The sequence below is a fragment of the Hyperolius riggenbachi genome, chromosome 2 (assembly GCF_040937935.1).
Source record: "Hyperolius riggenbachi isolate aHypRig1 chromosome 2, aHypRig1.pri, whole genome shotgun sequence".
Taxonomy (NCBI): domain Eukaryota; kingdom Metazoa; phylum Chordata; class Amphibia; order Anura; family Hyperoliidae; genus Hyperolius; species Hyperolius riggenbachi.
The window spans coordinates 54,126,990-54,153,134 of record NC_090647.1 but is presented as its reverse complement, the minus strand read 5'-3'; the positions used below and the strand labels follow the sequence as shown (position 1 = coordinate 54,153,134).

The window sequence follows — 26,145 nt, the reverse complement described above, 5'->3', positions numbered from 1 at the left end:
CTTCGTACACTGAACAATGTCGTTAGGAAGGGAACGCATTGTGCTTTATTCCCTTTGTTACGCTTGTTTTTGTGCTTTGTGGCTCTGGGAAGAGCGAGAACTAAAAAGAGAAAAACAGAAAGAGATAAAATCTAGAAACCAGACAAGATGATTCATAGCCTTTCACAACTTATCTCTACAACTCCATCTCTTCCTCTTCATCGGTTTCCCAGCCACTAGTGACTGCCCCAAATATCTCTGGAAAGCCTGCAACACACTTTCAATTATGATTGGCCATTCGCTGACCAATTTTACCACCACCATGTAGCATACTACATGGAGGTGGTACAATTGGCCAGTGATTGATCTATCCTCATTGAAAGTGTGTACCAGGCTTAACCCTTTAGCTCTGCCATGGTTGAGTATTAAGTGGAGTTTTGCTGGAACTAAAGCCTGGTACACAATTTCAATTATGATTGGCCAATCACTGACCCATTTTACCACCTTCAAGAGAATCTGTACTCTAAAATTCTTACAATAAAAAGCATACCATTCTCTTCATTATGTTCTCCTGGACCCCTCTGTGCTGTTTCTGCCACTCCCTGCTGCAATCCTGGCTTGTAGTTGCCAGTTTTATGCAGGGTTTACAAACAAAAGACATAGCAAGTGATAAGCTGAGAGTAGCTCAGTGTGTGAGTCATACAGAGCTTGCAGGGGGCCTGGAGAGGGTGTGTATAGCTTCTATCCAATCACAAGCAGCCCTGCACATTCCAGCCTGACTGCCTGAGCCCGACAAAGCCGACAGAGGAAAGAAGATTAGATAATATAACAGAGATAATACAGCCACTGTGCAACTAGGAAAGGCTGCAGTAAGACAGAACACATTAGAACAGGTATAGGAACTTATAGGATAGAAGAAATAAGGCTTAAAATTTTGTTACAGAGTCTCTTTCAGGCAGTATGAGGGTCAAGAGATATTGAATACTATAAACAGATTAGGCAGGCAAACCCTCATACTGCATGGAGGTGGTAACATTGGTCAGTGACTGCCTAAGTTTAATTAAAAGAGTGTACCAGGCTTAAAACCTGCTACACACATCCAATTTCAACTGGCCAATGAAGGACCATGAAGAAGGAAAGTCAACAGACTTTGAATGCTTTGATGAACAGGTTATGTAGGCAAGCTATTATACTACATGGAAGTGGTAGGATTGAGCAATCAAAATTGGATGTGTTTACGCACCCTTAAGCCTCGTACACACTAGCAATTATGATTGGCCAATCACTGACCAATTTTACCAACTGAATGGGCTCTATTCACAAAACTTCTCATAAATGACTTATTTATCACCTGATTAATAAAAATAACCTTTCAGCACATTTACAAGCAAAATAATCACTCAAAGTAAGTTGTACCTGATTAACTCCATTTCAATATTTTTTTTCTTACTTTAATTATATTATATTTTTGCTCTTTGGAAGCTTAAAAATGTAACGTAGATCGGGTGAAAACAGAGGAAAACAGGTGAAAAAGCTTTGTGAATCCTGCCTATCGTAGCATAAGATCTTACCAACACAATCTGTTCATAGTATTCAAAATCTGTCGGCCCTCATGCCACAAGGAGTTGGTAAAATTGGCAAATGATTGAAAAATCAAAACAGAAGATGTGTACCAGGCTTTACCTTGATGAGAGTTGGATGGAACGCTTCACAAATGAAGATAAACAGTGTATACTTTGTGCCGGGACGTCAGGAAGGGGGCTTGCCCTGGGTGTGTGTGTGTGTTGGGGTGGGGATGAGTTGCGATTAGGCTACAGAAAGGGGGGTTTTAGGTTCAGCGTCAGGGGGTGGTTAGGGTTAGACATTGGAGGGTTCTGTATGAGTGTAGGGTCAGGTTTAGCTGTAGTAAAAAAATCGGTAATATCTACTCTAAAATAGTTTAATAACACTAAATGTTACCGATATTCTACTATCTGCTATATCCCGGCGCCCAAATTTCCTGGTGGCTTTTTTTACGTATGCATCCGTTTTCCTATCCTCCCCATATAAGCTGAAGCAGGGAAGGGACAGGAAGAGAGAGGAGAAGTTCCTCTTACCAGTCTTTGGATTGATCTTGAATTTTCCATGTTCATTTCCTGTCCTGAAGATGTACGTTATTTCTGCATTGGATCCAATATCCTTGCTCGCAGCAAAGACCGATGTGACTCTCGTCCCGGTGGCAGTGTCCTCAGGGATAGTCACCAGATAATCCCGTCTTTCAAATATCGGAGGGTTGTCATTGACATCAAGCACAGTGATGGTCACTACGGCAAAGGAGGACAAGGAGAGGAGAGGGCTGGTGTCCGAGGCTTTGACTGTGATGTTGTAGGTAGACTGCAGCTCCCGGTCCAGAGGCTGTTCCAAGACAATGATGCCAGATTGTTCATCCACAGAGAAATGACCTTCAGCAGAGTCCACCAGAGAATAGACGACCTTCCGGTTTATACCTGTAGAGTAAAGGAAACACGGAACAATAATTACCGAGCTAAAATGTAATGGAAATAAAGTTTGTTCGAAAGCCCCATCTACATGATACGATTCTTTGTATGATTCGATTACGATTCTATTTACGATCCGATTAAATATGACATGTCCGATCAGGATTCGATTAGTTTCAGTACGATTTGCCATTGTTTTGCAATGGCAAATCGAATTGAATCGAATCCCGATCGGACATGTCGGATTTAATTGGATCATAAATGGAATCGTAATCGAATCGTACAAAGAATCGTATCGTGTAGATTGGGCTGAAGGTTAGCAAGTTGCAAGATTAGGGTCGGAGAAAGGGCTCTTTAATTTAACATATTAAGACAGGCCACCAAAACCCACCTTTTCAAAATCATGTGCTCAAAGTTTAATGACTTCACCATACTCCCATCATTTCCATCCTCTCCTTCACCCTACTTAACACTTCCTATGTTCCACCACCTGTTCCACTGTAGGGTCAACCAAGGTAGGGTTCTCTTCTCCTGTGCCATACATTGTACTTGTTTTAAGGCAATTATTACAATTACTTATTTTTTACAATATTAATTTATAATATTTGCCCATTGCAAAGACTTTCCTCACCCTGATTCACATTCTGACCACAGGTGTCGACATCTTTTGTCTTGTCAGGTGATTTCTACGGAATGTCTGTTTATTGAATTTTGAGTTCCGAGTATGAAGTTCTAAAACCAGTAGAAAATATACCTGATCTCACAGAATGCTCTGGGAGTGAGAATTCTGCATAGTTAATCAGCCTAGGCAGTGATATCACTGGGAGGGTGGGGCTACATGAAAATACAGAATACACAAATATATATGTATAGAAAGTGTTTCTCGTGCTGAACCAGGAAAATTACAGTGACAGTGGGTATTCTGAATAATTTAATGCATTCTACTTTATGTCACTACAGTAACTCTTTAATAAAGAAACACATATAACAAGAACACAATATGAAAAGTGCCATAAGTTACATCTGTGAAATTACAAATGCAAATTTAAAAAAAAGAAAAAAAAAGAAAAAGATTTCCACTTTTAGGAACACAAGAGAAGCTAAAACTTGGTCGCCATGGGAACAGTATCAGTATCTCATTACAAGTTGAATCTCCCTCAGTCTTTTACAAGGGTGTTGCGTGTTACCACATATGGCAACACATACACCACTCAGTAAGTAAGTAAGTAAGCGCTTTATCACCCCTCCATTCCTCCATCTACGCTCTGCCATATGTAGCGCCAAGCAACACCCCTTTTACACAAGTTTGTGGGGGAGGTGTAGCAGGTAATAAGACTGTGTTACCATGGGGACCGGTTTCATAATTAACTAATCTTATGTCAGTTGTTATATAAGTGAGGTGTTAATTACATCTCCGAAATGGAAAGCGTATTATTCTTGTGCGTGATATGAATGTAGGTGGCCGTGAAGGTACTCTGGATACAGCAGTGGGATAAATGGCTGTACCGTGGTTGCTGGAGTCTGGTGACATAACCTCTGAATAGGTGGGAGTTGTTGAAACAAAAGCAGATGTAAAAGTGTTTCTAGCTTAAAGGACCACTATTGTGAAATATTTTATGCTTTATAATATATGTAAACACATACAAATAAGAAGTACATTTCCTCCAGAGTAAAATGAGCTATAAATCACTTTTCTCCTACGTTGCTGTGACTTACAGTAGATAGTACAAATACAGCATAACAGAATTTGGACTAGTCCATCTCATGGGGGGGGGGGGGGGGGGTGTTCCTCAAGGTTTACTTTGTTTTCAAAAGCACTTAATGAATCAATGTGTAATATGTTCAGAGGGTCCGTGCGCAGCAACGGTGGGACCGAGGAGGAGATACTCCAGAGGCTTCCCTCTGACAGAGTTTACAGCCACAATTTATGAACTATTTACTTTTTTTTATCTATCCCCTGCACTCGGAAACTGTTCTCTTCCAGAAAAAAGGTTTATGGCTGTAATTCCTTATCAGAGAGAGTTATCCAGGTCCCGGCTAAAGAGAAACTGTCACTCGCATACTTGAATGTTTAACTTTGTCTGCTTTCAACTTACTGAACAAAAATTGATAGGGACGGTACCTAACTGCATAATTTTGTAGCGCACTGAGTAAACAATCCTAGGAGACCAGTGAGACAGTTGATTTTCTGGCCCAATTTAAACTGGAAGCTGACCGTGATCAACTAATTCTCAATCGCTGTACAAATTGCGCCAGAAATCGCTGTAGCAAATATTAGAAAAAAACACTCAGCGTTTGCTGCAGTGGGTGACGATCTGTAGTGGGCCCTAGGCCTAAGTTAGTAGCAAAGTTTTGCTAAATCTAAGCAAAAAAAGTAGTTTTCCTGCAGTGAGTCTGTTTTTCTTTACAAAAAGTTAACGTTTGACATCAAAGCCTCCAGGCAGAAATCTAAATATAGCATCCAATGGCTTATTAAGCAGAATGCCCAGATTTTACCTTCTGTGAAAAGATGGTCCTGCAACTAAAAATCCCATTTAAAAAATTGGGGCATGTGATCTGAAGCCGCAAAGGGGAGGTTAACAGATGGTACTGTGGCCGGGCTGCTGTTGCCGGGGAAGTTGGATCTCGGCGCTTGATCTGGCTTGTGGCTCATTTGAATAGCGAGCCGTAAACAGCTGTGCTGAAACTCCCCCGGTGCCGGAACAGCCGGGGCTAAGATTACTCAGCAATGGTGTCACGTTGTCCCTTCTCATTTTCGCTGTTTGGTAACTTTAGCAGCAGGGATTTTGACACTAAACTACATCATTAGAAGAGTATTTTAGTGGCTCTTACTGCTGGGGTTAGGGGAAGGTAGGTGTTGGGGGGGAGTGGGATTGCCAGGGGAATTTTTTTTTTTTGTAATATATACATTATGAGGGCAGGGTGAAGGCGTAGTGGTTAACACTCTCGTCTTGCAGCGCTAGGTCATATCCCAGCCAGGGCACTGTTCGCACAAAGTTGGTATGTGTGGGTTTCCTCCGGGCACTCAGGTTTCCTCCCATACCCCTAAAACATACACATAAGTTAACTGGCTTCCCCCTAAATTGGCCCTAGACTACGATATATACACTACACGATACATACATAGACATATGACTATGGTAGGGATTAGATTGTGAGCTCCTCTGAGGGACAGTAAAGTGACAAGACAGTATACTCTGTACTGCGCTGTGGAAGATGTTGGTGCTATATAAATACTAAATAATAATAATAATGAGACTGTTATTTTAGGGGAGGGGTTTACATTGGTGGGGAATGGAAAATAAATAGTTTTTATCATTAGGATTGGGATTATTTTAGGGGAGGGGTTTATATTAGAGGGAGGAGTCAGGATACACTGGAGGAACAGCAGAAAGAGGTTTATTTTAGCCAAGCAGGGTATATTTTACAGTTATAGCTCTAGGAGAGTCAATGAGAGGGTATCGTTTTCTACATTAGGAAGGAGTTGGGGGACTGATATCACATGGATAAGGAACATTATTTATTTCAGAAGGGGATTAGGCTGAGGTGGGAATAAAACCCCCTGAGCTATCAGCAGGCATGGGCAAACTTGGCCCTCCAGCTGTTACGGCCCCACAATGAATTTGCCATTATGAGTCATGACTGTGGCTGTCAGACTCCTGCAATGCATTGTGGGACTTGTAGTTCCTCAACAGCTGGAGGGCGAGGTTTGCCCATGCCTGAGCTAACCTGTGCACACTGCTGCTGCTTAGCACTGTGTCTTTATTCTGTCAAGACTGTAGAGGGGAGCACAGACTGAGCTCTGAGAAGATTGCAGCCTACAGCTCTGGGAGTCTGTCCTACAGCAACCAGGTTAATAGAGTACTGCAGAGCTGGGACAAGGTCCTCCAGCCCCCAAGGCTGAGACACCAAAGTGCGCCCCACATCCCAGCATCACACACTGACTGCTATTAGACTAGGAGGCTCCATAATCTCTAGTTATCTGGCTTGCAGTCACTGCCATGTATCCCTTTTCTTATTTCTCTCAGCTTCAAACACAATAGGGGAATGATAGCTGAGTGAGTTGTGCGCCCCCTCCTACACTGCGCCCCGAGGCTGGAGCCTCTTGCCTCTGCCTTGGCCAGGTCCTGGACTACTGACTAAAAGTGAGTTATGTGACATCACCTAATACAGTTCTTGCACAGTACTGGGATTACATCTGTGCCTAGAGCTGGGCTCTAAGCAGTCACAAAATCCGAGTAGCTCTCCTCCAGTCTATTGCCGCACTAACCGCTTGCCAACCGGACAGCTTTTAATGCCTGTCCAGCCATATTAGCAGATGGCGCGATGGAGCCAACAGACAGGATGCTGACTGCATACAAAAACACAGACATCTTTCATGCATTCAGAACCGCGATTATCAGAGCTAAACCCTTACAATACACAATATTTCTAATCTGCGCCTTCAATTCCTTCCAGATTTTGCTGATCCAGCTGCTGAAGCTGCCCCCTCTACCATGTGATGTGGAGGCGCAGGCAGAAGCCTCCCGCGCTAATGAGATCTGAAGGGAGGCTACACGCATGCCTTCTCTTCCCATACCGCTTCAGTCATTTCGCTGCTAATTAAAACAAAACACAGAAGCAACATCACACCCCGAGTCGGCTGATAATTTATTGTGTTTCAAAGGCTGGGTGTTGCTGGTGGGGAAATATTTATAAAAGTGCCACATTTCGAACGGATCCTCGACTCAGATGTGCAAAAATAACAAATGGCATGGTGCGTCGAAAACGATGTAAGCGACGGGAGCGTTTCACAGTTGTGCAGACTCGGTATGGATCCCTGTAGGGATGAGAGTCAGCAATCCATAAACGTCGAGCTAAACAATGCAGTCACCTTAGCTGAAGAGCAGAAGAAAGAAAATCCTAAAATATGAAACGTACATCTGTTGTCGACACTGAAAAATGTCTTTTCTGGTTAATAAAGATCTATGTAAGAATTTTAACAGGATTCCCCAATGTCTCAGTTGTTACCTGCAGAAAACCTTCAGGCTGGGTTCACAATTATTCAAAACGATGTGATTTTCAGTAAATCCCCATTGTCCCCACATGTAATGTATTCAAGTGGTGTGTTATTCACATTTCTATGCAAATTTGCATTCGCACAATAAGCGAGTGTGTTGCCTATCAGATACTATGAGCAGACAATAACGCTGTCTTAAAGTGGATCCGAGATGAACTTACACATTGCATAATTGTGTTCCTTTCCTATTGTTTATAGGGCATTCCTCAAGCCAAATACTTTTTTGTTTTTGTTTTAATACTCTAATTCCCTATAAATTAAAAAAGCCACGCCCACAGGTTTTCAGAGAGCCTTGGCAGTAGCAAGGGCTCATGGGAGCTCAGTCTGGGCAGGAGGAGGGGGAGGTTACTAGCCAGATATTTCAGAGGCAGAAGGGAGGAGTCTGAATTTGTCACATTACACACAGGCAAGCTGATTAATTTAAGAGGCAGAGGGGAGGAGGGAGGAGGAGAGGGGATTAGGCTGATGGCTCAAGATACAGATAAGCTTGCCTCTGTGTAATGTTTACAAACAACATGGCTGCTGTCGTATCACAGGAATAAATAATCATATTCTATTAAAACTGTTTGCATCTAGATTTGCTGTGTAAACCATCTAAACTTTAGATAAGATATATAGACAAGTTACTTGTTATAGTTAGTTTTTCATCTCGGATCCGCTTTAAACATTTGATCACGTGACCCGAAGCATCTTAGTACACAGAGTCAGTTTCAGGCTCCGTATGAGGGGCTGCTACTGCGGTCTATACCATAGCTCCCAATTGTCGCTCTTCGGAAAGACAGTCCCTCTTTGGCAAACAAATCCCTCTGTCCTCTTTCTTCCTTCTCTTCTTCCTTGTCCCCCTTTTGGGATCAGTGAATAATGGCGCACAGTGCCTATGCATAAAAATGGCGCCACATTAAAAAGATACGCTTATCGCTATTTATCGTTAGTACTGCATAATAATGGCGCACAGGGAAAAAAGAAGAAAAACGGCACACACTAACGTTATTTATCAATAATGCCCTACATAAGCCAAACTGCAGACGTTATTTAACTGCAAAACGGTGAATGGATTTAATGTAACATTGTCAAGGTTAGGGTTAGTCACCACTGGGGGGGGGGGGGGGGGCGGTCTTAGGGTTAGGCACCACCAGGGGGGTCTTAGGGTTAGGCATCACCAAGGGGGTGGTAAGGGTTAGGCACCACCAAGGGGGTGGTTAGGGTTAGGTACAGGGAGGGTTCTGTGTGAGAGTAGGGTTAGGTATAGTTACAGTACAATATACACCACCAGGGGGGTGGTTAGGGTTAGACACCACCAGGGGGGTGGTTAGGGTTAGGCACCGCCAGGGGGGTGGTTAGGGTTAGGCACCACCGGGGGGTTTAGGGGTTAGGGATAGGTACAGAGAGGGTTCTGTGTTTTAACGCTAAATAACGATAAGGCTTTAACGCTAAATAACAATAAGGCTTTAGCGTTAAATAGCGATAAGCGTCAAACGGATTAGCGGCAACACTGTGCGCCATTATTCACAGGCACCATTTTCAGATGGATGCCCCCCTTTTAGGCCCGTTTCACACTGGTGTGGTGTGTTGGCCTATCTGGCAGCAGGCCAACGCTATGCCAGTGTAAGTCTATACACGATATTATACCTAGAGCGGTGCAGGGCGATGCATCCCGCTGGAAGTGCATGATTTGTAGCTAGAGCAACAGCGCATTGCTGGGAAACATGGGTGGCGACCCGGAAGTGTAAATCTATGGCGACGCATATTTTTTTTAACAGTACAGCGTTAACATTTGTGCACATGCGCAGAAAGATATTTTGTCTATACACTTCCGCGCAATTCGAACGTCAGCCACAGGAAGTGAGCGCTAGAGAGCCGCACACTGCCGCAGTAATCTCCATTTAAATCTTTAATTAAAACCCCCGAAATCCAAGGGCAAAAATCCACGACTTTCAAAGTCGTGGATTTTGCTGCCCGGTGGAGGCAGAGCTTAGCGCTGTAGCTCTGCCTCCAGTCCAATCAATCTATGCTGATCGCCGCCTCTCCCCGCCCCCTCAGTGAAAGAAGACTGAGAGGGGCGGGGAGAGGCGGCGATCAGTGCAGATTGATGTGAGTAGAGTGAGAGCTATAGCCCAAAGCTCCGCCTCTACCTGGAAGGAGCCCCAAATCCTCCCCGGAGATTTCAGGGGGATTAATTGAGAGTTCACCCCCGGGGATGCAGCGTTTCAGGTATGGAATGAATGCTCAAGAAGACTTAAAGGGATACTGTAGGGGGGTCGGGGGAAAATGAGTTGAAGTTACCGGGGGCTTCTAATGGCCCCCCACAGACATCCTGTGCCCGTGCAGCCACTCCCCAATGCTCCGGCCCCGCCTCCAGTTCACTTCTGGAATTTCTGACTTTAAAGTCAGAAAACCACTGCGCCTGCATTGCCGTGTCCTCACTCCCGCTGATGGCACCAGAAGCATACTGCGCAGACCAAAGACCATACTGGGCTTGTGCAATACACTCCTGGTGACATCAGCGGGAGCGAGGATGCAGCTGCGCAGGCGCAGTGGTTTTCAGACTTTAAAGTCTGAAATTCCTGAAGTGAACCGGAGGCGGGGCCGGAGCATCGGTGAGTGGCTGCGTGGGTACAGGATGTCTACGGGGGGCCATTAGAAGCCCTGGGTAAGTTCAACTCATTTTCCCCTGACCCCCCTACAGTATCCCTTTAAGTAAAAATGTTTTTTTTTGAGGCTTCAGTCTCTCTGTAACTGACTCTAAACCTGATTCTCATCAATTATATTGATATATTTTCATTTTTCTAATGTTAAAACAGAGAAAAACTATTGATGATAGAAAGGACCAATGTGGTATGAATGCCAAATCTACATAATTTGATTCTGAGGAGTGTGATTAAAGAGAATCTGTATTGTTAAAATCGCACAAAAGTAAACATACCAGTGCGTTAGGGGACATCTCCTATTACCCTCTGTCACAATTTTGCCGCTCCTCGCCGCATTAAAAGTGGTTAAAAACTGTTTTAAAAAGTTTGTTTATAAACAAACAAAATGGCCACCAAAACAGGAAGTAGGTTGATGTACAGTATGTCCACACATAGAAAATACATTCATACACAAGCAGGCTGTATACACCCTTCCTTTTGAATCTCAAGAGATCATTTGTGTGTTTCTTTCCCCCTGCATCTCTCATGCACTGAAGTTTCAGGCTGCTCTTTTCTTCCTGCAAACAGCTTTGCCCTTGTCTGTAATTCCTCACTATGTGAAAGCCCAGCCAGCTCAGAGGACGATTTATCCAGCTTGTAAAAGATAAGAGAGCAGAGAGAAGCTGCTCTAATCTAAATAACACACAGGCAGTGTGCATAGAGGGGCCTGGAAGGGGGAGTTCATAGCAGAACCACAACACTGAAGAACTTGGCAGCCTTCCAAACACAGGCTGACAAGTCTGACAAGAGAGAGATAAGTTGATTTATTACAGAGATGGTGATAGTATAAAGTGCTGCAGTAAGCCAGAACACATTAGAATAGCTTTTGGAACTTGTAGGATGATAAAAAAACAGGATGCAATTTTTGTTACAGAGTCTCTTTAAGCTGATGTTCAGATTTGCACCCTTTCTACCTTTTTTGGCCACCAAAACAGGAAGTAGGTTGATGTACAGTATGTCCACACATAGAAAATACATCCATACAAAAGCAGGCTGTATACACCCTTTCTTTTGAATCTCAAGAGATCATTTGTGTGTTTCTTTCCCCCTGCATCTCTCATGCACTGAAGTTTCAGGCTGCTCTTTTCTTCCTGCAAACAGCTTTGCCCTTGTCTGTAATTCCTCACTATGTGAAAGCCCAGCCAGCTCAGAGGACGATTTATCCAGCTTGTAAAAGATAAGAGAGCAGAGAGAAGCTGCTCTAATCTAAATAACACACAGGCAGTGTGCATAGAGGGGCCTGGAAGGGGGAGTTCATAGCAGAACCACAACACTGAAGAACTTGGCAGCCTTCCAGACACAGGCTGACAAGTCTGACAAGAGAGAGATAAGTTGATTTATTACAGAGATGGTGATAGTAGAACGTGCTGCAGTAAGCCAGAACACATTAGAATAGCTTTTGGAACTTGTAGGATGATAAAAAACAGGATGCAATTTTTGTTACGGAGTCTCTTTAAGGTTGGGGCAAGGGCATGTCTTTAAAAAGTACCTTTTTCTTGTCTCAAAAATTTGGGAGGTATGCCTATACCGCATCATTCCACTGTCTGGACTACAAGGGGGATGGAACAGACAATCTCTCTGACAAGAATGTAGCAATGCTAAATTGTAGTAGAGGAAGTGGTCGATGTCTGGTCTTAAGAGATTATATGACCTCAGTAAGGGCCCGTTTCCACTTGTGCTGCATGCGTCAGTGAGACGCGCGGCAGCACTTCCGGGTCTGCGGGAACGCAGGCAAATCCGAGAAGCCGTGCCATGCCATGCACGGCTATGGGATTTGCAGCCTCCTGCGCAGTGGGCAGTGACGGCCGAATTGCTAGGGTAAGCGATTTGGCCGGCGGCGCCATAGTTTCCTATGGCAGAGTTTCTCTGCGCGATTTGCCTGCGGGAAAACTCTGCGGATTCTCCAGTGGAAACGGGCCCTAAGGCTTTCTTGCCATTTGAGCGGAGAACTTACATATTTTGTCTGTTCTCCGCGCATTGCTAAGCGCACAGTGAATGGCTCCTATGTTATTCACACTTGCCACTCTGCAACGGATCCGTGGAATCCGTTGCAGTAAGTAGGCCACACTTTTGTGCAGTCCGCGATAGTGCCAGGCAGGTGGATGATATCCATCATATAGCCTATGGGGGTAACGCATCTGTCCCGGGCTACAGCCGCACCATCAGAGGGGACATTACACTGCCCGCCCCCACTGAACCAGCGCAAGTGGGAACCGAGCCTAAATCAAGGAAATTCACACCCTCTGCATCTGAGCACCTACTCAGGACTAGATCTGGTCTCTCTATGACCCGAATAGCCCTGCTGCAGTCCATCATGAATGCGGCAGCCAGAATTATCCACTCCCCCATCGCACCACTACGGCGGCTCCCCTCTGTGAATCCCTCCACTGGCTTCCTATCCAGTCAAGAATCAGATTCATGATACTGTGTCTGGCCTACAAATCTGTCCACAAAAACCTGTCCAACCTACATTTTCAATCTTACGTCAGAGGTACACACCTAGCCGCTCACTTCGCTCTTCCAATGAACTTCGCCTGACTGCCCCCCCCCCCCCCCCGAATCACCCAGTCCCATGCACAGGACTTCTCAAGAGCTGCTCCAACACTATGGAACTTCCTACCTAATAATGCGTTTGCGGTTCGGTAATAGAAAACGCATATGCGTTTAGTATGCGTTTTGGCATCCAGCCTGCATATTATGCAACACTACCAGCGTCTACAGAACACTTACTGTAAAACGCAAGTGCAACGCTGGTCCTTCTGCCTCCCATAGACTAACATTGCTGCATAAAATGCAGCGTTTCATGCTTCACAAGCCTTTCTGCCATGTGTGCACCAGGCCTGAAGGATACCAGAGCTGGAGTGTAGGACGAACAGGGGGAGCAGGCATGTACGGCGAGCTGTACTGTTGGCCACCGCTGCCCCCATTCTCCTTCACCCCCCCCCTCCATTGAAACCTAAATGCGCTCTTCTGGGCAATGTAGGAGGTGCACAGCTGGGCCAGTGCCTGCGCACTAATGGCCGATCTGGAAGAGGGCATTTAAGTATCAAAGGAGGGGGATGGAGGAGAACGGGGGCAGCGATGAGCATCAGGACAGCTCGCCATACATGCCTGCTCACCCCATTTGTCTTACACTCTTCACCTCTGGTATCCTTTAAACATATAGTGCTTAGCCTATTCAGGCTCACTGAAAGAAACAATAGCTTCTATTCCTGAAACCAGAGTATATCTATTAGTGCCTGGGGCTAAGAACCAAATCCACTGAGAGATCCAACCGAATCAATAAGACAATCTTATAACCGCGAAGACAATGAGCTGACATTTACCGTCAAGCCACTTTGAGAGTACAAGACCAAAGCAAAGCTGCCTATTGCTTCCTGATTGGCTCTCACTCTTCCTCCAATCAAAAGCATATTTGCCAGGTGTGGACTACTGGGAAATAAGGGATGAATTACATTATCAAGGTTTACTCTCCTAGCTCAGTGCAGCGACACAATTTATCACCAATCAGAAAATGATGATATTGCAGAGTTTTTCTCGATAAATACAGGAGCAGTTTAATGATCCTCGAAATAATATGTGCTGCTGAGTACAGTGGGGGATTGATGAGCACTTTACTGTAACAACGAACATAGTTATTTCTCTGTTACTCTTATACTAGAAACTGTGTAGGGTGTTCTCTGTCTACAGATGTACACAGCTAAAATGAATTTCTCTGCCTGAAGTCATTGTTAGGTTGTGTTAACCTGTCATTACAACCATCGTAAAAACGAGATTTTCATCCTTGGACAGAAGCACTGCCAATTTGACCAAAGGCAGATGGAATATTTGTCAAAATTAGAAATTTCCTCTTGGTCACAGCAGCTAGTATTGAAAACAGCCAGCTTACCTAATATTGTAAAAATCAAGTTCAATCTGTAAGCACAACGCTACCTGAATACACAGCTTTTTATCAGTTTAGCTTGCACACAGAAGCCTCATGGTATCTATGAGCCTTTATCTCCGGTAGTCAGAGATAAAAGGACAGTCTGGTGGAAGGAGAGCTCAGTGCACACACTGATAAAGCTCCCAGGAGAAATTGACAGTAAAGGTGGCCATACACTGGCCCAATTTGGCACCGTTTCGACAGCAGATTCGATCACTGGGATCGAATCTGCTGCCAATCGTTCACGCTACACGCCGAATTTCGATCCATTCCGTCCGATCCCGTTGATTGCGCCGTGCGGAAAATAACCGTCGATCGCCCGCGGGTAAAGAGCGCATCGCTAGCGGCGTTCGAGTGCCCGACGACCAACGCAATAGAGCCGCATACATTACCTGCTCCGCCGGCACGACTCCCGGGTCTCCGCTCTTCTTCTCCGTCTCCGCTCTGGTCTCCTGCATGCTTTTCTTCTTCCTGTCCCGGCAGGAAGTTTAAACAGTAGAGGGCGCTCTACTGTTTAAACTTCCCCCAGACAGGAAGAAGGGAAGCATGCCGGAGACCAGAGCAGACCAGAGCGGAGACGGAGAAGAAGAGCGGTGACCCGGGAGTCGTGCCGGCGGAGCAGGTAATGTATGCGGGATGGGGGGAAGCGGCGGTAGCACCACCACAGATTGTGAACGGTTTCAGGCTGAAATCGGTTCACAATCTGTTTGCAGTAAAGGTAGCCATACGATCCCTCTCTGATCAGATTCGATCAGTTAGGGATCTGTCTGTTGGTCGAATCTGATGGCAAATCGACCAGTGTATGGCTACCTTAAACATATTAACCATTTTGTGCAAACTCACTTTGAACAGAGTTTATTTCTGGGAGTAATAATACTCCAGTTAACCCATTGGGAATAATGGAGGAGGGGAATAGCCTGAGATACCTACAAATGTCCTCCCACATTGAAGAACATACTAGTAGCTTAATTGGCTTGCCCATACCCATTCAAGGCATTATAACAATCTGGTACCCCGAAATATTCTCATCTAACAAATCCTCACTTACTACATATGCCTCAATCTGGTCACATGACTTGGGGATAGAAATCTCAGTTCCACAACTAGAAACATTTCAGAACTCTCCAAATGCATCTCACATTGGGAACAGCACTTTAAAATCGTTACTCAGTGATACTCGACTGCCTCTTTTACGAAGGATAACTCCCCCATATGCTGGAAATGTCATAAACACATCGGAACTATAGTCCACATGCTCTGGGAAGGCCTGATTGTATTAACAATATGTAAATCAACTGAGACTTACATAAAGGTGGCCAATTAACGATCCAATTTCTAGCGAAAAATCGTTTGAGCGATCAGAAATTCTGATCGGATTGGTTGTAAATAATCTTCATTGATGGGCACAATCAATTACACATGATTATAAAACCAGTCGTCCAATTGAATTTTCGTCAAACCAAAATTTGGATTTTGTTGTTAGTTGTGATAGATAGGAAGAAAAGATTGGTTCGTTGATGGTGTAGTGAACGATTTCATTTCCGATCAGAATTTCTGATCGCTTGAACGATTTTTTCGCTAGAAATTGGATTGTCAGTGGCCACTTTAAGACAACAATATATACCAAAGTGGACCAGTGTTTGTGATATATACCAAAGCTTCAGATTGTCCTCAGCAATGGCCCTCCTCTGCTTAGACACTTAAAAAGGTGGTCACTTGCATCGGAAACCTATTTATCACTTGATTTTGACTACACAACATATGATCTCAAGCAACTGGAAATCATCTGAGGATATCTCTTTTACTGAATCAATAGCCATATCTAACGGGAACATGATAATGGAGAGATACCTCAGTCCTGAACTTGGTGTATGAGCTCCATATACATTCATAGCAATATAAGGTAGGCTGATGATGAGTTCCAATATGCAAATTACACCTTTCTTCAAATAATGAGGTAGAAAGTCGTGTTTAAAGAGACACTGAAGCGGAAAAAAAATGATGATATTATGATTTGTATGTGTAGTACAGCTAAGAAATAAAACATTAAGATCAGATACATCAGTCTAATTGTTTCCAGTACAGGAAGAGTTGAGAAACTCCAGTTGTTATCTCTATGCAAACAAGCCATTAAGCTCTCCGACTAAGTTAGTCGTGGAGAGGGCTGTTATCTGACTTTTATTATCTCAACTGTAAGTGAACTGTTTACTTTTTCTCTGCCAGAGGAGAGGTCATTACTTCACAGACTGCTCTGAAAGAATCATTTTGAATGCTGAGTGTTGTGTAATCTGCACATATTATAGAATGATGCAATGTTAGAAAAAACACTATATACCTGAAAATAAAAGTATGAGAATATCTTCTTTGCTGCTAATCTTCTAGTAATTATTCATAGTACACAACCAATTCACTATATCATATATTTTTTTTTCGCTTCAGTGTCTCTTTAAGTTCTTCCTTTGTCCTTGCCAGTTGCCAGTAAGTCCTTAGAAGCCAAGCACCTAATCAGTGTTCAAATGTCCAGTAAGTCTTCTAAAGCCAGACACCAGGACCCAATCCACTGTCACACTGCCAGTACCAATTCACCAACATCCAATCTACTGCCAGACTGCTGCTAAGTCCCCAGAAACCTTCCACCAGAATCCAATCTACTGTCACACTGTCCATCAGTCTTCAGAAGCCTACTATCAGCACCCAATACATTATCACACTGCCAATTAGTCCTCAGATGCCAAGCACCAGCACATAATGCACTATCTAGTAAGACTTTAGAAGCCAAGTACCACCGCTCAGTCCACTGTCACACTGCCAGTAAGTTCTCAGAAGCCAAACACCAGAACCCAATCCACTATCACACTGCTAGTAAGCCTTTAGAAGCCAAGTACCACCAGCTAATCCACTATCACATGTGCTTCAAATCCTCCGAAGCCAAGTACCACCACCCACTGAGCTGTCACACTGCCAGTAAGCCCTCAGACGTCAAGCACCAGCATACAATCCTCTAGCACAGTGTTTCTCAACATTTTATTGGTATGTACCCCTTTTAAAACCCTGTACTCACCAAGTACCCCCTAACATAGTAAAAATTATCCCAAGTACCCCTTGACAAATATATATTTAATTGCAGTACATGATAATTGGTTCTAAACAATTTCCAAGCATTTACTATTGCTTTATATCAGCTAAGACACTAATTTGGTGGTGTTTAAATAAGATTTATCATTTTCTAAAACTCTTAATTTGTTATTCTTGGTTAAGTATATGAAGCCCGAGTACCCCCTGGAACCATCAGAAGTACCCCCTGGGGTACACGTACCACACGTTGAGAACCTAGGGTCTAGCACACTGCCACTAAGTCTTTGGAAGCAAAGCACCAGCACCCAATCCACTGTCACACTTCTGACAAGTACTCAGAAGCCAAGCATCAGCATCCAATCCACTGTCACACTGCCATAAGCCCTCAGAAGCCAAGCATCAGGAACCAATCGACTGTCTCACTATCAGTGAGTGGTCAGCAGCCAAGCACCAGCACCCAATTAGCTGTCACACACTGTCAGTAAAGTGCTCAGAGGCCAATCAAACTGCTGACAAGTACTCAGAAGCCCAGTGCCAGCACCCTATCAGCTGTCACTGTCAGTAAGTGGTCAGAAGCCCATCTTGCAGAACCCTTTCAGGTGTTTTTAAGGTGAACCAGACTAGACAATCAGCACAGTAATGGGGGCCCGTCAGGGACAGAAAGTGTCATCTGACCCCATTTGATGGTCTTTCCTATTGAAAAGTAAAAAAAAAAACCTACAACAATTCAAAAACAGCAGCTCTACAAAAACAGCAATTTCCCACCTTCGCCTGAAGCACGACCAGTATGAGAATAAGAAACTGCCAAAACCTAATAATGGCTTCCTACAGCGGTGACCGCAGTAATCCACGGCCTCCTCCTCCCTCCGCGCAGCAATTAAGGTGGATATTCCAGACGCATTCCACCGTGTTCAAACCTCTGTCAGATCAAGCCAGTCTCCTTCTGAACTTAAATATTATATTGTGCGAAATAAAATGTAAAAAAAAGGAGAAGTCCACAGAAATGTCATTTCAATAGCATCAGGAGGAATATATCTTGATGATACAAGCTTCTTTTTGATTAAACTGCTAACGCAGAAAGTTCAGGCAGAGGTGGCTGGTAAAGAGAGGCAGCAGAAAATAGATGTGATAGCTGCGGGCCATAACTTGTCTGACATATCAAGCAGAACTTTGCTGAAGCAGGAATTACTTTATGTTTGGAGAACAATTACCATCAGATATTTGTAATATTCCCTCCTGCGCTGCGTGTCTGGTATAGCAATCCATAATGCGGCAGATTGAGAGCGAGATTGGGATCCCAAAATAACAATCAGCTGGGATATGTCATCAGTGTTGCGTAAAATGCATGAAGTTAAAGGAACACTATCGATTAACAGGTTTTATTCAATTGAGATAGGAATAGTTTGGGAAGTGCTGTTAAGTACGGGTGCATACATTTCAATGCTTATCTTTTTGTTTACTGTTATCAAATTCCTTTCACACTTCAGTGTCGCCAAAACTGATGCCTGAGTGAACTATGAGAGGAGGGGGATTCCCTCACACTACATCTGTTAACCCTGTGTGTGAGAAAGCTCTCACTGCAGCTGCCTGTGTCTCTGAACTGAGCTCTCACTGTCTGCAAAAAGCAGAGGAAATGTAACTTATGTGCAACATAAACATTTGTAATTGTGTGTGTGAAACATGACACCTGACAGGCTTTTATTATAACTCTGCTTCAATATTACACTGTTCTTAGCATGCCAGACTACAGAGATTCACCTGTGCAAATGAGACATTCCAAACGTAGCTAAAATCTACACACAGTGAATTACAGCTTTTGCCTCTGATGTTTAACATGAAAAGGAGGAAAATGTGTACACAGCTACTTAGACATTATTTGTACATTGTCATTTTAGAACACTTGGTTCGATAATGTTCCTTTAATTTAAATTCTTCTAGGTAAAGGACCACCATCACAAAAGATTGTAAAATATACCAGACACCCTCTATCATATCAATACCATTTTCAAGTTGCCAGCCTGTCATCAACCTGCAGAGTTCGGCAAGGAAGCATGGCCCTACGTACCACTCTCTACAAAAGGTATCCCCCCCCCCCCCCCCCCATTAAAAGCCAGTGCTGAATGAAGATTTAGAGCCTCCGCATATTCTCTGGATAGGTACAAGGGGAATGGGGTGTAGAGCCTACAGAATAGGTGAAAATCTGAACATCAGCTTAAAGAGAACCAGAGATGAAGCACCCTCTTGTATTTTACCTTATAAATCAGTGGGAACATGACAGTAAACACCTAATCTGCCCTTTGTTTCATTGTTCTCTGTGTAATCTGACTGTTATCACGTCTGATAAGAATCCCCGACTGAGAAGTCAGGCTGCTCCGTCTAGCTTTGCTACAGAAAGATTATAGCTAAGTCTGTATTCTGTGGTGTTATTTCAAGCCCAAGCCTGCCCCCTTGTGGCTTTGCTATAATGACTCAGCTATAATCATTCCCAGCAAAGCCAGATTTAATTGCTCAGTCTGGGATTCTTGTGACTGCTGTTAACAGACACTTTTAGCAGTGAGGAGGAAACAGAGAGCATGGTAAGTGTTTTCTCTAATGTTCTTACTGATATACATGGTAAAATACACAAGGGTGCTTCGTCTCTGGTTCCCTTTAAAGTACATCTAAAGTGACCTGAAAAACAAAAAAAGTTAGATACACACCTCAGTAGGCTTCTCAGATCTTTGTGGGGCTCACCGTTTTAGCACAGGGTGCCTTTTTATCTACTGGCCTTGGGCGAGCGCATACGGACTGCGCATGCGTGAGGAATGTCAGCACATGCATAGTAGAACGAAGCTGCCTGTGCATGGATTTTTTTCTCCATGCACAAGTGCTTCACTCCAGATGCCGACTCATACACTGGCTATGCTTGCGACCACAAGAAAGCTATTTCATCGGTGTGAGTCAAATAGGTAGAAATGGGGCTATGCACTGGATTGGTGGCCTTTAAGAGGACCCGGGAAGCATCTGGATGTTCCCACTACTGAGCAGAGCTGAGTCATCCACAAGGCAACCCTAGGCAGTTGCCTCGGGCCTGAAGAAAGTCTAGTAGCATGAAGGATGCTAGCCCCACCAAATCGAACTAAAAAACCCAGGTGATCGTCAGTGGTGGGCAAAAAATGCCATCATGCCAAGGGCCCCGTTTTATCTTAAAGTGGATCCGAGATAAACTTTTACTCATTGCATAATTATGTTCCTTTCATATAGTTTATAGGGCATTCCTCAAGCCAAATATTGTTTTTGTTTTGTTTTAATACTCTAATTCCCTATAAACTAAACAAGCCTCGCCCACAGCTTCTCCAGAGAGCCTTAGTAGTGTAGCCATTGCTTATGGGAGCTCAGTCTGGGCAGGAGGAGGAGGTTACTAGACAGATATTTCAGAGGCAGAGGGGAGGAGGAGAGGGGACTGAATTTGTCACATTACACACAGGCAAGCTGATAGCATCTCCAGCCCTCAGCCTGTGACAAACAGAACATGGCTGCTGTCATTGTATCACAGGAATAAATAATCATAAACTATTGAAGCTGTTTGCAGCTAGATATGCTTTGTAAACTATCTAAAATTTAGATAAGATATATAGACAAGTTACTTGTTGTAGTTAGTTTTTCATCTCGGATCCGCTTTAATACATTTCTGCACTAAAGTAAACAAAAGTTTGCTTTCTTAAAACAGAAAGTATTTGTGATAACTTTTTTTTTAATCGTTTCAGGTGTTCTTTAACCCATTAGCAGCTTCAACAGAGTTATCTCGTTTGAGATAAGTGCACTGCTTTCGACCTCAGTTGGCAGAACTCATTGTGCTGTAAACTCTTGGAATGCTTTGATTTATCTCTACTAGCTGAAATTATAGAAAGTGAGAGCAGAAGTCCTCTGTTATTGTCTCACACTGCCCCCTAGTGAGTAGTGGCCATAAATACAGATTACAGCAGTACTAATTAGAAGCAGGGAAATGTAACAAGAAAAAATGTGCTAAAATAAATTGGCCTGGAGCGCCTGCAAGTCTCTAAATAAAATTTCTCCTAAAGGGTTAAATCTGGAGGGTTCCAAGCCCTGGCATTAGATTCCGATAGGTTCTCTCCAACCGGAGAGAGCTGTATTCATGTTCGCTCTGGCTGCTCCCGCGACCCGCTGGATGTCACAGGATGCTGGACACATTCAGCTTTGTGTGCAGGATCGCTATTATCCTAACAGAAAAGACGCACACAATCAGCCATACTTCACCCCTGAAAGGTTCTCTGTAAAGCAGAAGCTTTTCACAACTATTTGTATAAGGTTTTGAAATTATTCAACTATATGAATGTTGGAATGCAATTCAATGGAGTAAAATGTCAGCGTGATCCATTTGTACTTGTTTGTTAAGGAGAAGGAACACACTTGTTGTTAGGCACAGCTAGGTACATGAACAAGGTGCTAATAATTCAGTGGATGCAAACTTTGATGATGATGATGATGATGATATCCATTCAGTCGTATCCGACTCTTGGTGATTCTATGGGTTAGCTCTCTCAATGCTGTCAGATCTTGTACCAATTCTGCCAGTTGCCTTAAAGGGACTCCGAGCAGTGCAGAAACTATGGAAAGATGCATATCATTTTAAAACTCTCTTTCTCCTCTTTCCAATGATATATAAACCGCCGCCCTACGCCTTTTAGTTTTTGCTATTTTCGCGAAATTGCCGCGGCCGCATTTTTCTTAGGGTCCAACTTTCACAGCCATACAAGGTTATGAGGAAAACGATGGCATGAACCAGTCTACATTTGGTCGTAATGCTAATGTCTATGCTTTTCCATATTTTAGGCAGCTTCAAAATGGACTAATCAAATGTAGCAGCTTTATGCATTTGATTGGTCCAGTCCCAAGCTGCATGAATATGCATACAGCTAGAACAAAATGTACAACTATATATTAGTATTACAACTCTAAATATTAGTATTTAATTCATCGTCCCTAGACACAACAAAGCACAATAAATATTTAGGTTGGTAGAAAAAAAAACTGTTCATCACGTTCAACCGGAAATATAAATATGTGGCTGATTTATCAAGAAAACAATAACAAGCTAGGTTAAGGAAGAACCCCCCTCCCCCCTTCCTTTCCATCCCTGGGCACATATGTGTAAAAAGGTCACCTTGGTAATTTGTGCACCAAAAATAGCCACTAGTAGAATATTGGTAAAATTACCAATATTCTATTATGTGGTATTTTATTATCACCTAACTCGATCCTATTCTCGCTTGAAATTTCCCTTTAGTCATGCCTAACCCTAACTGAACCCCAACTTCTGCCTAATTCTAACCAACCCCCCAACTGATGCCTAACCCTAACAACCCCCCCGCCCCCTTGACCTAAGCCTAACCATAGCCAACCCTGCAACCTATGCCTAGCCCTAATAGAACCCACAACCTATGCCTAACCAACCCCCCAACCTATGCCTAGCCCTAATAGAACCCCCAAACTATGCCTAACCCTAACCAACCCCCCAACCTATGCCTAACCCTAATAGAACCCCCAAACTATGCCTAACCCTAACCAACCCCCCAACCTATGCCTAACCCTAATAGACCCCCAACCTATTCCTAGCCAACCCCCAACCTATGTCTAACCCTAAAAGACCCCTCAACCAATGTCTACTCCTGACCAATCCGGAATGCCCACTTTTTGTAGCTGTAGTATGTATAGCCGGAGGCTCCGGAGCCTGCTATTTTATTACCGTGGTGCCTCTGGTGCTCAAATTACCTGCTTCACTCCGTGCTCCCTAGGCAAAATTATCATAGTGTCTTCCTGTTCCAGCTTATCCTGTCCCATGGGCAGTCACATAAAAGTGCTGGAAGCAATGTGTCAGGTCTCCTATTCCTCCAAGAAGCCACTCACTCTATGCTGCATACCTGCCTGTTGATCACGTGACCTGCATCAGGAGCAGGCGCTATGCAAGCAAAGCTCTTGACTGCTGGGAAGAAGAAGAGCCCTAACACAGTGCTGCCCAGGGTAAATATAAACTGCTCCACTGCTCTTACCCTGCAAGGTGGGAGGTGTTAGAATGTAAGTATACTTGAATTCTAGGCCTCAGGTACTGAAGTCTAAAGACTTGAGATAGAGGGTCTCTTTAAGCAGAGTTTCTCGGAGAGAAATGATACAGTCATGTACTGGGAATATGTTCCTTTGTAGAAGGCCACAGGTCTAATTGTCCCCGACAGGCAGACCACGGGAACATTAAACAAAGGCCATATTTATCAACATGGGATTCTTTGCGACTAGGGGAAAGGGGCTCATAGAATATTAATCAAGTAGGTGTGTATCATGACACCATAAGGGGTCTGAGCCAATTGTCGGTGTGAAGGTATGGCTCAGATGATGTCAGAATTTAACTCTTTGATGTTCATATAAAGAGGGAGCACGGAGAGAAAAGGGTACTGTACTCTACTTTCCAGCTATCCGGCTCTCTATGCTTCCTAGTTAGAATACTAGCTTCCTGTATGTATGCTGTAAATATATGTGATGTACATAGGACATAGGAAAGACTATTTATACTTTGAAGAAATCAAACTGTAACACAAGATGCTTAATAAACTCCTTTGAAAGGTGAAGAAGGCTGACTCCGCTCTATCTCCTGTATGCTGTCGCTGTAAATTGCAGCTCTGATGAGATGCTGGTGCCGGAGCTAAAAGGTGATTTCTTACAGGAGGGAGGATGAGAGAGCCCCCATAGTTACTGCCCCCCAAAATCACAAGGATTGCAGGGGCTTTTATTACACCACTGATGTGTACCACAAATAATTCAGACTATAGCTCTTGCTGTATTTGGCGAAATAAATCTGATTCTGATTCTGACCTGCACAAACGGAGCAGCCAATCAGGTCTAAGTTATTAAATGGAACACAGATTCTGATTGCTCCAATCTACAGAAATCTGCCCCAATATGCAATGTTGGGGTATCTGAATTCACTCACCGACATCAGGATCATTGGCCTGCACCCTGGTCAGCAAAGCCTTGGTGACGGTATTCTCGTAGACGCTGGCGCTATAGAAGCTGGAGGAAAACACCGGAGGGTTGTCGTTGACGTCTTCCAGAATCAACCGTATCTCAGATTGGCAAAACCTCCCCCCTCCGTCTGTGGCTCGAGCAATCAGATTGTAGACTGGCGTTCTCTCTCTGTCCAGAGGGGCCATCGTTTTCAACTCACCTGCAGTCGGTTGGAGATAAAAGCCATTAATTCTGAACATGAGATGACAGCTATTCTGGTGACACGCCGTACTTCCTCTCTGGGGCACAGAACAATGCTCAAAGTTTAATCTGTTATGCCAGTGCATACATGGTCTAAATGGAAGCAATTAAGTCTAAAGGAATGACACTTTGTCTCGAGGATTGGCCCCAGAAGAGCCCCTGCTGTATAAGTCGCTGCCGTATAAAACGGCCTTTCAAGTCACTGAGCAGCTGGATAATAATGAACAGGAAGTATAAAGTGAGTTAAAATGTCACATCTTTACTGCAACTTTATTGCCTCTTTAAAGAGTGTCTCCGGCCACAGAAACCAGACTGTGCAGCTCTAAATATGGCTGAGCGGAAGTCCAATATATGAATAAGGGCCAATTTCCACTAGCTTGGCTCCCAACTGTCCATCTTTGGCAACCAAATCCCTCTTTCTTGCTCATTTGTCCCTCTTTCAGGACTCATGTACAGATCTATGTAAATATATCTATTTTTTCTACTGAAAAATGTGTTTACTTGACTCTAAACTTTATCCTCATCTTTTAAATGAATATATTTCTTATTTTCAAATGTTAAAATGAAGGAAAATGAGCCAGGATAGAAGGAGCCACTGTGGTTTGAATTAGAAAACAAAATATTTTTCTTATGAAATCTTAATAGTATGCGTGACTAGGGGTGTGTTGGGGGGAGGGGGCGTGGTTAGAGGTGTGGCAGGGGTGTGGCTTAAGTGTCCCTCTTTAGGATCTCAAAAAGTCGGGAGGTATGCACTAGCATGTTGCATTCTGCATCTGTTTTTATGGACGCGGAGTTCCGCGTTGTGTCAGTGACTGTTATGGTCTATTTCTACTAGTGCCAAATTCAGCACGGATTTTCATTGTTTATCCCCCAGGTGAGAGTGGCAGGGAAACGCTGCTTATCTCTACTGTGGGCTTGCTGTACAGCAGGGGTGCTACTAAGGCTTTTGCGGCCCCAACCGGCACATCATTTGAGGTCCCTTCTTCCATTATAATAGGTAGCCAAAGATGCCCCCCCCCACCAAATAGGTAGTGCTCCAGTATAGGTAGGCTGCAAAGGTGCACCCTCCCCCCCCCTAATAAGTAGCCCAGGTGCCCCTCCCAGTATAGGTAGCCACCCCCATATAGGTAGCCATGGTGTATCCCCCCAGTATAGATAGCTATCCCCAGTTATAGGTAGCTAAAGGTGTCACCATCCTCCGTATAGGGCACCAATGTGGGGGTATGTAGGGTCCCTGTGTTCACCCATCCCCAACACTCACTGCAATGGCAAATTCGCATTCAATGGAAAGGACACCATTGACTTTTCCCATTTGGGGCTAATTGGACCATGCCTGGTGGGGTTTTTTTCGCCTTCCTCTGGATCAACAGGGGTATGTGGGGGACGGGCTGGAGTTGTACTTTGTACTGGTTGAACTCGATGGACGTATGTCTTTTTTCAGCCAAAATAACTATGTAACTATGACTTGCATTGGTTACAGTTTCAATGCAAATTTTTTCATTGCAAATTCGCAGTCAGTGGAGACGGGCCCTAAAGCATGCAACGGTTTTAATTTTCTACTACAATTATTGTTTTGTGTTCTGTGCAAGGAAAAGGGGACATCCAGGACCGCCAGGCTGTACTGGTTGTTATTGCAACTCACGCCTGTGCACATCCCAATAGCTTTGCTCCACTCCGAGGAACTTT

At 43.9% G+C, this 26,145-nt stretch overlaps 1 protein-coding gene across 9 annotated transcripts in view; it reads right to left on the bottom strand.

Annotated features, from left to right (window-relative positions):
- Nucleotides 1-26,145, bottom strand: part of FAT3 (FAT atypical cadherin 3) — an 863,405-nt gene that overhangs the window by 108,766 nt on the left and 728,494 nt on the right. For all 9 annotated transcript variants that reach the window (XM_068266799.1, XM_068266797.1, XM_068266801.1 and 6 more), the window contains 2 exons: nt 24,185-24,418; nt 2,076-2,465 (listed from right to left, as the gene is read on the bottom strand). In XM_068266799.1, the coding sequence (XP_068122900.1) occupies nt 2,076-2,465; nt 24,185-24,418 (624 nt within the window). The remainder of the gene's footprint in view (nt 1-2,075; nt 2,466-24,184; nt 24,419-26,145) is intronic.